We start from the raw sequence: 12,461 nt of genomic DNA, 5'->3' as shown, positions 1-12,461 counted from the left end.
TTACATACTTCTTGAGTTAGTCAACATATAAACTATTATCCTCAAAGGAATAAAAGATTTGATGTACCCCTTAGTGTTGTTTAATCCTGATATTTCTTGACTCTATCATTGATCAGGAGCAATGAACAGAAACAACATCCTCTTCATTTTGGTGTACAGTGGGAGTTATATTTAAAAATTATTAATGTGCTTTTCAATTTGTCTTTCTGAACATAATGATTTTCACTCTAGTCTATCTAGGGCAGAGATGGGGAACATCTGGCCCATGGGCCATATAAGGCCCGTGAAATCATTTAGTCTGGCCCTGCCAAGGCATTAGGGGTGAGTTAACTAAATGTCTGACCAAACATAGCAGGCTCATTTTTAAGTTGATAATTTTGTATGGCCCGCAAATGATGTTATAAATATCCAAATGGGCCTTGGCAGAAAAAAGACTCTCCACCCCTGATCTAGGGCATTCATTTGCCACAGAATTTGCTAGAATCTGATGCAAAATAATGAAAGTAAAACAGCTAAAGATTCAGCTCCCTTCTCAAAAACTGGATTTTGGAATACCATAGTAGGGAGAGAGCTAGGTTTAATTAAGGTAAAAAGGATATTCCAAATTCCTTTTCCTTACCAGTTAGATTACAGCCGTGGGCAAACTACGGCCCGCGGCCGGATCCAACCCGTTTGAAATGAATAAAACTAAAAAAAAAAAAAAAAAAGACCGTACCCTTTTATGTAATGATGTTTACTTTGAATTTATATTAGTTCACACAAACACTCCATCCATGCTTTTGTTCCGGCCCTACGGTCCAGTTTAAGAACCCATTGTGGCCCTCGAGTCAAAAAGTTTGCCTACCCCTGAGTTAGAATGTCAAAAAACCATAAAGATCACTCCTTCTGTCTACTCTCCCAAATCTATGGTACAGAATATCTGAGAACAGTCACTTGGGGAATTGGTGTTGGTTATTTGCCCTAATAGGGGCTTGATCTATTTTCAGATAAGTGGCAAGAAAAGCAGCATTTAGGGAGGAGAAGAGAGGAATTTCAGATGTATCTGGATTTCCACTTTCTGGAAAGAAGCACCGGGAATGGTGGAGTGTTAGATAACTGAGAAGAGAAATGAACACAGGGGCCCTTGAACCATATTCCTTGTTTGGGAATCTAGGAGGAGAGCATTATGCAACAGGCCTCATTCACCACGTGGTAACCCAGCCACACTGGAGTCGGTTGGCATGATAAGAAAGAGATAACTGGCAAGTGCTTCTGAGCCTCCCTCGGATCATCTGAGGCATGGACACTGAATTGAGAGCCAGTCAGCCAGGGGATCTACTGTGATGGAATAAGGGATCATGTGGCATGGACTGGGCATGGACTTCTAGGCCAAGGGCTTAGTAGAGACCACGGTGAAGTGACTGAGCACACAAGTTGCCTTCTCCTCTTCTTTGCCATTAGTCATACTCAAATCTGCCTAATTTGGGAAGTCAGTTAACAGGTCCATTTGGCTTTCTCAGTAGACTATATTCTCAGTCTCTACAGGACTCCAGGATTGAATCAAAGTCTGGAGACAATGAAAGCTGGGAGGAGACTAAGTTATCAAGAGGGAAGTGGTCCATGTTCCCTAGGAACATTGCCAAGCCAAAAGAATAGCCACAAGCTCACCAGCTGCACGCTATAGCACTGGGTGCCAGGGTGCCAGTGCCCAGGGGGGCAGAGAACATCATCTCAGAGAGCGCGGAAGTCAGCCAGCACACTGGGGAGGGCTGACATGAGGCCCGAGTACCTCTAATCCCTCTCGACTCCACCATGGCCACGAGGTCATGTAAACCTCACCTCTCTCCCCTCTGTACTTGGCCGTGACCTTAGGGAGAGAAGTAGTTGAGAGTGAAGTTCCATGAGAATTTGAGCATTTCCTCCCAGTCTTAACTGAACACACCAATTGAGTCTGTTTAACATAAGTAAGAGATTGTGCTAAGGTTGTTTATTTTGTACATTTTCCCCATTTCCTCTGACAGCCAGTAGTACTGTAGGCAACTGGGGACAAAATAAGAGCTGCCTTCTCTCTGCACTTCTGATTTATAAGGTGAGTAAATTCTGTAGCAACACTACAAGTGCAGTAATATACATGAACGTGCCAAGCACATAATAAATATAATTTCTATAATTTTTCTCTTTACTTACTCTTTTTTCTTCTCACACCAGAGTGGGCATTTTTACATTTTGGGGGGCTGCCCAGCATCTGAACAACTTTTGTTGGAGGGAAGTATCCCAAACTAGTAAAGTCATAGCTTCTCCTAAGATTACAGAGGCTGGGGCAGGGTAGTTATTCCTCTGCCTGGCCCCTCACAGCTAATGCAGGCCATGTGCCCTCGGCCTAGCGACTGGACTTCCTCATGGCTCTTTACATCTCGAGGGAGCACTGTCAAGGTGCTGGGAGAGGTAGAGGTTTGAAAGGCAGCAGTGAGTAGAGTTTAAATCCTGAGCGTAATGATGACTGTCCAGTGACGGGAAGTCCAGGAGGTTTAGGTCCTACCAGGCTGACCAGGTTCTGTGGCATGACCTTGCTGTGTTAGCTGCTGTCCCAGTCTGCTTAGCTGCCATCACAAGATACCATAGACTGAGCAGCTTAAACAACAGACATTTATTTTCTCACAGTTCTGGAGGCTGGGAAGTCCAAGATCAAGTTACCGGCCGATTCAGTATCTCGTGGGAGCTCTCTTCCTGGCTTGCTGACTCCCCCACACTGCGTCCTCACATAGCCTTTCCTCGGTGCATGCACGTGGAGAGGGAGAAAGACAGATCTCTCTTCTTCCTCTTCTAAGGCCACCCATTCTATCAGATTAGGGTTCTATCCTGATGGCCTCATTTAACCTTAATTACCTCCTGTAAGCCCTATCTCCACAGACGGTCACATTGAGGGTTAGGGCTGCCTTCTCTCTATTCTGACCTAATTCTCTAACTTTTTGTCAATTCTATCAAGTATCTCGTATCTTTCCAACAAATCCCCTTTCTATTTAAGTTAACCAGAGTCAGTTTCTACTGTTGATAACCACGAACCCCAACTGGTACAGAAAGTGGTACTAGAAGACAGTCAGCTGGGGAACTGATATTGGTTATTTGCCCTAACAGGGGCTAAAGAAAATGAAAATGCAGTTAGAGTTCAGGAATGGGAACCCGTCAGCTGTAACAAATAGCTAGATGAATTTTTTCTTCTGTGGTGATCTTTAATGAAGTGTCCATTGAAAAGAAGGATTTAAGGGATCAAATTGTCACTGCCATTGAACAGTGTGAATGGCATGAAGAATTTAAAGATGCTAGGGTGAGGTAGTGGCTTCTAATGGGACTGGACAGCTTAAAGAAGAGATGACAAGCTTAAATCTCTGTATTTTACCTCAAGGCACAGGTCCAGAGAATTTCTCTGGTTGTGATAAATGTCTATGTAAATGCCTGCCAGAATCAAACCCAAATTTAAAATTTTGTGGGATCCTGACTATTCTGTAAAATGCAGCCCCACCAGCTCATTTACGTGAAAGTGACAGTGCGGACCAGGACATAATAGAAAATTAAATACTGGGGAGAATACAGAGGCCTGGGAGTACCCCCAAACCATATCTACACGAAGCCTTGCTTGATGGCCAAAGAAGACCCACCTCATTTCTCTTTGCATCTTCATCATCTTATAACAGGCTTGAGCCAGCTCTTGGGCTCTATTTATAGACCTTGACAATCTTACCTTCAACACAGAGCATCATGCCAGCAGGACCTAAAGTAATCTGGATTGGTACCTTCAATACTTTGCTAAAACATAGGTAGGCTAGAGGATGGGAGGAAAATCTTTAAAATATAGAGACCTGCTACTTCAGGAAAGTTTCTATGGGTCTAGTGGTCCATTCAACTCCAAATATATAGCAAGTACCTAGATTCTATTATGCTAAGAGCCATATTGCCTGGTGGGCTGTTCTGGCTTTTGCAGGCAACACATCAACATTTCCATGTATTTATTTAATTCATTTACCAAGTGACTCAAAAAAGTCTTCTACTTTTAAGTGGCTATACTACGTAGAAATTATAATCCAGCTGATCCAGTGATGCCCATAGTGTCTGTGGCAAATTGGACAAATAGCTCTAAAAGGAAAGCACAGAACAAGTCCTTAGATTTTTGCGCAATAATGTAGCCACTTCATTATGTTATTATTCTTTTGAGAGATAGGTGTTAATTTGCCACTGAACCCAAAGGCTTCTCCTCGGGAATATCAAGACTGGCTAACATCAAGGCCAATATCATTTTATTTTCTAGCCTAAATCAAGAATTAAACCATCGAAGCTCTCCTGACTAACAGCTGAAAAGGTGATTCAGAGAGAGGGAAAACGATCTTTTTGTGGGTTTTTGTTTTTGTTTTGGTGGTCTTTTAACCAGAACATTCTAACTACTCCATATAAATACTATCTTAAAAAAGAATGCCTGAAATGTCTATGTTCATTAGATAGCTTTTTTTTTGGGGGGGGGGGGGGAGGGAGGGTCTTTCAAGGGACTTGCCATGATATGAGATTAACATGTATAAAGAAAACTAATCTCCTGGGAGAGGATCCCTCAATCCCTGACCTTATTAACATGGGCCCCACGGCGCTACAGTTTGTTCTAAGAGGATTAACACTTTAAACCGGTGTCAAAGGGGAAATAGCAGGCATATTTCAAGGAGGCAAAAAGATGGCAGATGTCAATCTCTCCCTGGAATAGTGTCAGTTCTTATCTAAGGAACAGAAGCTTAAAAGTAAGATTAGTGTGTGTTCTCTTCACTAGGGATTTTTAATTTGCAGCCCAGATGCCACCATGGCTTGTCTCCAAACACATGGTTGCTTTAAATAATAAGTTCAGAGAAAGAGTGTAAGGTCCAGGAAATTGGGAGCCGATTGAAGAGCTGGGGTCAGGTTATCACACCACTTGTTTTCTTCCAAGTCATCTCCAGGTGTTTCAGGAATGGCTTGAACTCTCTGATTACAAATTTAAGGTTCCAAATAAATATTTCCACTTAGAGTCTCTGGAATTGTTCATTTGGCAATTTTTAAAAACATATTTTTATTGATTTCAAAAAGGAAAGGAGAGGGAGAGAAATAGAAATATCCATGATGAGAGAGAATCATCAATGGGCTGCCTCCTGCATGCTTCCTACTGGGGACCAAGCCTGCAACCCAGGCATGTGCCCTAACCAGGAATCAAACTGTGACCTCCTGATTCATAGGTTGATACTCAACCACTGAGCCACGTGGCCAGGCCCTTTGGCAATTTTTTATAGAAGTATGTTCCTGGGGCCACCAAGGTGTAGGAAGCTTTAAATTCAACTGCCAGGGGCAATTGAGTGCTCAAATCTTAATGTTGATCTCTCCTCACTTCATATAGAAGGAGAGGTGAGCAGCAGAGGTCTAGGCGCCTAACATGGAGGTCATACATGGTCTTTGGCAGTCCTTTGGGCAGTATGAAGACAAGGTAAAAGGAATGAATATCCCAATGGATATGTGAACTATTAACTAAGAAGGGAAAACCCAGGGGCTTTCCAATCTGCCTCTATGATGACAGGAGGAGCCTTATTTTGATTTGCCTTGCTGAAGGTACAACATTGCTTCTGTCCAACCATCTAACAAGCATTATAGATGCCCTTGGATATGGAGGAAAATCTATGATGTAATCAATCACCCGGAAGAATTCTCTACAATTCAGGGAGGTCTTCTCACCCAAGACACTCTGCTCAGCCACGGTGAAGTGGCTGCCAGTGCAGTTTGGTGGGGAGACAGTATGTGCAAGTGTATTGAGGCATGAGGCTGCACAGCACCTTGGAAGATGCAAGAAAATTGGCCTTTCTTGAATACAAGAAATGGGGCATGAGAGGGAAGTGAAAGAAGAGGGGTGACCAACATGAGGTCACTAAGTTCCAATTTTTAAGATATCATAAGAGAAGAGGAGGGTCAGAGAACTCTTCAAAACTATCAGCAGGTTATATAAGTCTCCTCCTCCCCCTCCTCCTCCCCCCTCCAGAGTGGTCTGCATCTTTCTAAGTGAGTTACTAAATTCTTTCTCTCAGGGGTTGTTACTGAATTTGGAGCTTCTAAGATGCCTGGGATCATCTTTGTCATTCAGCAGCATTTGTTGGATGCCTATTGCCCACTATAATTTAGTTAGAAAGAAGACTGGCTTCCTAACTAATATCAGGACCTCATGGTCAGTAAAGGGAGATATTAATAACAGGCAGGGCAGAGGTAATTTAGCAAGGAACCATATTTTTTTTCCTTTTCTTACTACTTGGGAATAAAAAGCATGTGTTTAAAATAATTGTGGGGTAGAGAGATCCTGCTCCCCCCAAATCAGTGTTTCCTATTCTCAGCCTTCTTTCTCTGCAGCTAATGACCTATAAGCAGAGAGGGAAGGTCTAAACTTGTATTAAAAAAAAAAAAAAAGTTCATGCAGACGTCATTTCTAAATCTTCCTGGTTTAAATTGTTCTCTGGAGTGTTTCTCATAACAGGCCATTATGATCACAAATTAAAGAGACTATTCACTTTAGTACACAGTGGAGAAAAGAGTTAGGCTTGGGCAAATCCCTTTCATTTTAAAGAATAAAACGAGAACGTGTAAAAAACCGAATGCACAAGAATTCCACTAGATCAATGCTCTGAGATCATTAGTTTGAATATATTAAATTTTCCATAGTCGCTTAATGACTTTAAAAAATAATCATCATTCCTTCATACACGATGGGCAATAACGAACTAAAGCAGGTCTTATATACACCACAGCTTTAAAGAGGATCCATTCGAGAGCCTCATTCTGTCATGAATTTAGTAGTTCATTGTTTCCTGCCTCTGAAAGGCTGCAGTTGCCATTGAAAACATTGTCATGGCTCAAGACCCCAAACTGGAAGTCAACTCAAATCTGCCTCATGGTAGATCCCTGCTGCCCCTGCTCTCCCATTGCTGCCCCTGGCTCTCCCATTGCTGCCCCTGGCTCTCCCTCTGCCATCTCTCTTCACAGAGCAGGTGAAAGGCAAGCCCCGGGCTCCTTCATCAGCCAGGTGGCTGGGTGACTCCAGGCAGCCAGAGGTCAAGGAATCATCTGTGGTGAGAGGACAATCTGCTGAACCCAAATCTAAAGTTCTTCCTGTCTAAACTCTTCAGGGATTGCTTCCATGTCTAGAGCGACAGCAGCTAGTTTTGAATTCAAGTCTGTATTGTGGAATCTGAACCACTGACACACCCATCACCACAAAACACTCTATGAGTCTTGTTAACAAAACAGAGCAGACTTCTGCCAATATCTAAGAAATAAATTCCTTCTCTCCTGCTGCTTGGACCGCAGCGTAATGAGGGCTCCCAAGCTCTCTCTGCAGTCATAAAATGAATGCACTGGCTTTTCCTTTTGATGTGTCCAGCTTAAAAGTTTAGAGTGGATGCCTGTTCATCCTTAATTTATCTTCCCTGGTAAATATTTCTGTACCTTTCCCAATATCTGAAGTCTACACATTTAAAAAAAACAAGAGTTCACTCCTTCTCTTATTTCAGTTGTATAACTTTATGTTATGAGTCAAATTTGGGGCTAAGTAAACATACCTCAGGCTACAGCCTGCAAATACCTCTGGCAGTAAATTAACTCAAACAAATGTTTGGGTTGGTGGTGAGGTTGTTTTTTAATGAATCTTCCCAATCTGCTGGACGCCCAAGGATAGACTAGGTGGGCTCCCCAAGGCTTTTCTAACTTTGTCTTTCCTGCCACATTAATATACAGGTCTTACATTTGTTGCAGTGGGTGGTTTAACATTTCACCACCAGAGGGAGCTACTTGTTTGCTTCTAAAAACTTTCAATATCAGACTTGAAAAATGGAGTCCCTGTTACCAAAGAATCACCCAGGAAAGGTTCTCAGAAGGCCTGTAGGCATCAATTTCACGTTTCTTTTGACATTATGTGTTTAAAACTGAAATTGAAAACCTCTGTAGCTTGCACAAACCGAACTACACTGATTTATATATTTGCTGTAAACCACGCAGGAAATAGGAACCATTTTTCATTCTCACAGTATTGACTACATAACAACAGAAAAACCGGAATTCTAGAACACCAAACAGCAAAACAATATAAAGAAAAAAAAGAAAAAGAAAGAATGTGCTTGCCTCTAACAATAATGCTGTTCTTGAGCAATGCAATCTGTGCTTATCCTATTTTAAGTACATACGGGTCCCTCTTCTGCTTTGGTGTAAATTTTTACTTCCAGGGAGCATTCTGATTTATCAGCTTTAACTTCTCTTATTCATATATATAAATATTTTTTATCCACCGAGATTTGAATGCAAATTTTCCACTCGATGTTTTCTGGTATGTATGAAGGAGCGTGGATTCAATTCCCATGCACCTCTGATAAGCTTGCATTGTAAAGCTTTTTAAATAATGGTAAGAAACTCTATGTGTTGTCTTCTGAATTGGCAAAGCAAATCAGGGGTCAGCAAAGCTTTTCTGTAAAGCACCAGATTACAGTAAAGATTTTTGGCTCTGTGAGCCATAAATTCTCTGTCACAACTACTCAACTTTACTATAGTAGCCAAAAAGCAACCATATCAACATGCACAACTGGGTGTGGCTGTGTTCCAAAACACTATTTTGAGGAACAGGTGGTAAACTATAGTTGGCGGACTCCTGCAAATGATGAACCTTAATGTACACACTCGTCGAACTGATAATATTCAGAATAGTTTCTATTATATCACCCTTTGATGATCCCCCCTGCCTCCCACACAGTGTTGACAAACTGGGAATCTCACTAAGTTACCCATGTTAAAGTTCATGGGTCCCTTGGAAGAGAACCACTGGATTCCCTCTCTAGAGACAAAGAAGACTTAAGCGTTGGCATGTCATTATGTTTGTGGCCTGTAAAGATCTCGTATGGTAAACTATGAAATCCACAAGAAGGATGGGACTCCCTGGCAATTTCTCCAGAGATAACATGGAAAGTAAACAAAAGACATAGTTCACCTTCAGACTGATGCGTAGCCAGAGGAGTCTGGGTCTCCTTGGAGTAGGATACTACTTCCCGGGGCAGGAAATCCACCTGGGTAACCTTCGACACTCCCAGTTTGTGTAGTCTCCGCCTATAAGTAACAAAGCACACACGCTTAGAGAGGGAAACCATTCCATGCAGAAGAGCTATCAGTACTAAAACAAAGGACTACACCAAACCCCCAATACCCTCAGTTTCCAGTACAAGGGTCAGGGTAAGCCAGTAGAACTGATCTTTGAGCCTTAACGGGTTTGGCTCAGTGGATAGAGTGTCAGCCTGCAGACTCAAGGGTCCCAGGTTCGATTCCAATCAAGGGCATGTACCTTGGTTGCGGGCACATACCCAGTAGGGAGTGTGCAGGAGGCAGCTGATCAATGTTCCTCTCTCATCGATGTTTTTAACTCTCTATCCCTCTCCCTTCCTCTCTGTAAAAAAAACAATAAAATATATTTAAAAAAAAAAAAAAAAAAAGAACTGACCTTCGAGACACTTGGGTTCTTGCCCACTTTGGCCCTAATTTGCTGGGTGATGTCAGATGGGACCCTCATGCTGACTTGTTGGTTTTTCTATCTATAAAACAAAGGTCTTGGTCCAGCTCAGGTAAGACCCCTTCCATTCTGAGCATCTCTGAATTTGCTTGATTTAAATTCATAAAGGTAATTTTCATTTGTAATATAAAATTTTAGTCTCTTAGGTAAAAGGGACAAAAGAGAAATATGCTTCTCAAATGTAAAGAAAAGAGAGATGGAGTAACATGTTCTCTGTGACAACAATAAGAAGATATTCCAAGGGGGAGTATAACACCTCTCATTTCTCCAGAAAAGTAACTAACACAGAACAGCATGTGAATCTGTTTAAAGACTCCCTGATATAGCACAGAGGGGTGAAGAGGCCACTGGGCTAACAGTGATAAAGTTCTACCTTGGAATTCCCAAATGAACTGTGACCATGTAAAAAAATATTTCTGAATATTTATGTAGCACTTGAAGAGTTTTCAGATGTCTTTCACCTCTATGAGGTGTATGGGCAAATGTTATCATCACCTCCAGCTTATAGATGAGGAACTTAAGAAACACTGTTGGCCTGAGTCCTGGTCTGTGCTTTTCCCACTAAAACCTAACTCCTACCTAAGGTTCTCGATGGTGATTTCTGAGTTACTGCAAAAGCCTGAAGTGCCTCCTGAATCACCCAGGAAACATCCAATCATGGAGGCAGAACAGTCTGGTGGCCAAGTACACAAACACTAGCCACACCACCTAGCTGTGTGTGTGACCATGAACAAGTTATCTAACCGCTCTCGGCCTCAGTTTCCTCATCTATAAAATGGAGATATTACTAGCACTTACTATTAGGACGGTTATGGATAATGTATATGAACCACATACATATTACATAAAAATTATGTATACGTATATACATAATTTACAGACATATATAGCTTATGACAGTTTCTAGAACAATATTTTTTGCATATACATTTAGTATTAATATTGAACATATCCTATTATATGTCTTAAAAATGTACAGGTAGATAGTATGTGTGTAAAAGACAGAGGGAAAAAGAGAAAGATGAAATAATAATTTATCCCAAATCACGCATTTCTAGCTCTCTAGGACTAGTGGAAGCACGCTCTGTTCACATTGTTGTTTTTAATTATTACTAGCAGATGGCACAGACTCACTGCGTTTATTTTTTAGTAGCAGTCATAATAAAATGAAAGAACATGCATAGCACAGCCAGGAATTTCTACGCACAATTTCCCAAGCATTCTTGGGAAACACAAATTTCCTCTTTTCTATGAGCTACTGAAACAACTGAGGTAAGATCTAAGATGCACCCAAAGTAGACACAAACAAACCACGCTGGCTGGGAGAGCAAGCCCAGCTGGCTGTCTCTGCAGGCCCAATGAGCATGACTGCAGCCCAAGCCACGTGGGCCTCATTCACCCAGAAGCCTGGACCAGAGTGTAAAGGAGGGTCAGGCTGGGTCCCCAGCCCTCCATGCAGCCTCCCGCAAAAGAATTAGAAAATACTTTGTTTTAGTAACTGTGTCAACACTTTACATATATTATCTTGTTTTATTCTTGTTTTTAGAAATTTTACATCATATTCCAATTTTACAGATGAGAAAACTTAGGTTCAGTGATGTTTATAATTTGCTCAAAATGGCAAAGGAATTGACAGACTAGGCCTTGGCTCTGTCCAACACTACCAAGGACCATGTTTTTAAAAACTGTGTTGTTGACCTTGTTCTCCTGCTTTTTCCTGATGCCTTATGATCATCCACTGATTGAGGCACACTCTTACAACCCAATAAAGCAGGGGTCCAAGCACATGCCCATTTTATAAGCATGAGAAAGGATTCTTAGGAAGCAGCCAGGCCTAGGTTATCAGGACACACTGAAAGGATCATGCTTCCAAGGCTAAGTACCATACAATGGTTCCCAGCCCTAGCCAGTATACCTTTTCTGGAGAAATGCCTAATTCAAATTCTTTGCCCATTTTAAAATTGGGTTGTCTTTTATTGCTGAGTTGTAAGAGATTTTCATAGATTCTGGATACTAGACCCTCAGCAGATATACGACTTGCAAATATTTTCTCCCATTCTGTGGGTTGTCTTTTCACTTTCTTGATGATGTCCTTTGAAGTACTAAAGTCTTAAATTTAATGAAATCAATTTTTTGTTTTCATTGGTTGCTTGTGCTTTTGGTGTCATTTCTAAGAAACCATTGCCCAATCTAAGATCACAAATTTACACCTATGTCTTCTCCAAAGAATTTTATAGTTTTAGCTCTGACATTTAGGTCTTTGATCTAGTTTTTAGTTAATTTTGCATATGGAGTGACGTAGGGGTATAATTTCATTCTTTTGCATTTGGATATTCAGTTGCCTCATGCTTAATGTTTCTTACTCTTCAGAGGCAAGTTTGACCTTGGGGAGCTGAGAAAGGTTTTTGTAATGAACATCGACCCTCATTGATGCCCATTGGCCCCAACCAGTAGCCAAATCTGACCCTGGGAGGACGGGTTCAAGAGGGACTGCATCACCTAAAAGCTTCCCAAGGCACATGAAAGAGAACCTGAACGTGTCTTCACCACTGGCATAAGCATCATCCAATTCCTCCTGAGTTGGTTAGATACAGTGCAATCATCATGCTCTAATTTCAGACCACAGTTAATTATATACAACAAGGTAAGTGAATAAAACTGCATAAATACTGCTGTATTACCTCCATTATCAGAGAACGGCTTCAGGTAGCAAAAGCTTTAAGCAAGATGGCTGCCTTGAGAACTTCACAGAACCATCAGCTAATCCTCTGCTACTGAGCCTGACATTAGTAGAATTTTGTTTAATGTCATTGTGCAGGAGCCTCTGTGAAGACATAGCAAAGCCAGAATAGAAGTATACCTCAAGCATCTGAGAAACTTCAACTATTAG

General features: G+C 41.5%; 1 protein-coding gene across 6 annotated transcripts in view; it reads right to left on the bottom strand.

Moving 5' to 3' along the window:
* Positions 1 to 12,461, bottom strand: part of DYNC1I1 (dynein cytoplasmic 1 intermediate chain 1) — a 278,730-nt gene that overhangs the window by 200,464 nt on the left and 65,805 nt on the right. For all 6 annotated transcript variants that reach the window (XM_070424306.1, XM_070424305.1, XM_070424309.1 and 3 more), the window contains one exon: positions 8,999 to 9,114. In XM_070424306.1, the coding sequence (XP_070280407.1) occupies positions 8,999 to 9,114 (116 nt within the window). The remainder of the gene's footprint in view (positions 1 to 8,998; positions 9,115 to 12,461) is intronic.

This window comes from Myotis yumanensis, unplaced genomic scaffold (genome assembly GCF_028538775.1).
Source record: "Myotis yumanensis isolate MYYU_CA2020_CCGP unplaced genomic scaffold, mMyoYum1.0.hap1 SCAF_9, whole genome shotgun sequence".
NCBI classification, from domain to species: Eukaryota; Metazoa; Chordata; class Mammalia; order Chiroptera; family Vespertilionidae; genus Myotis; species Myotis yumanensis.
The sequence above is the reverse complement of the archived record's forward strand: the minus strand, read 5'-3'. Positions and strand labels throughout refer to the sequence as shown.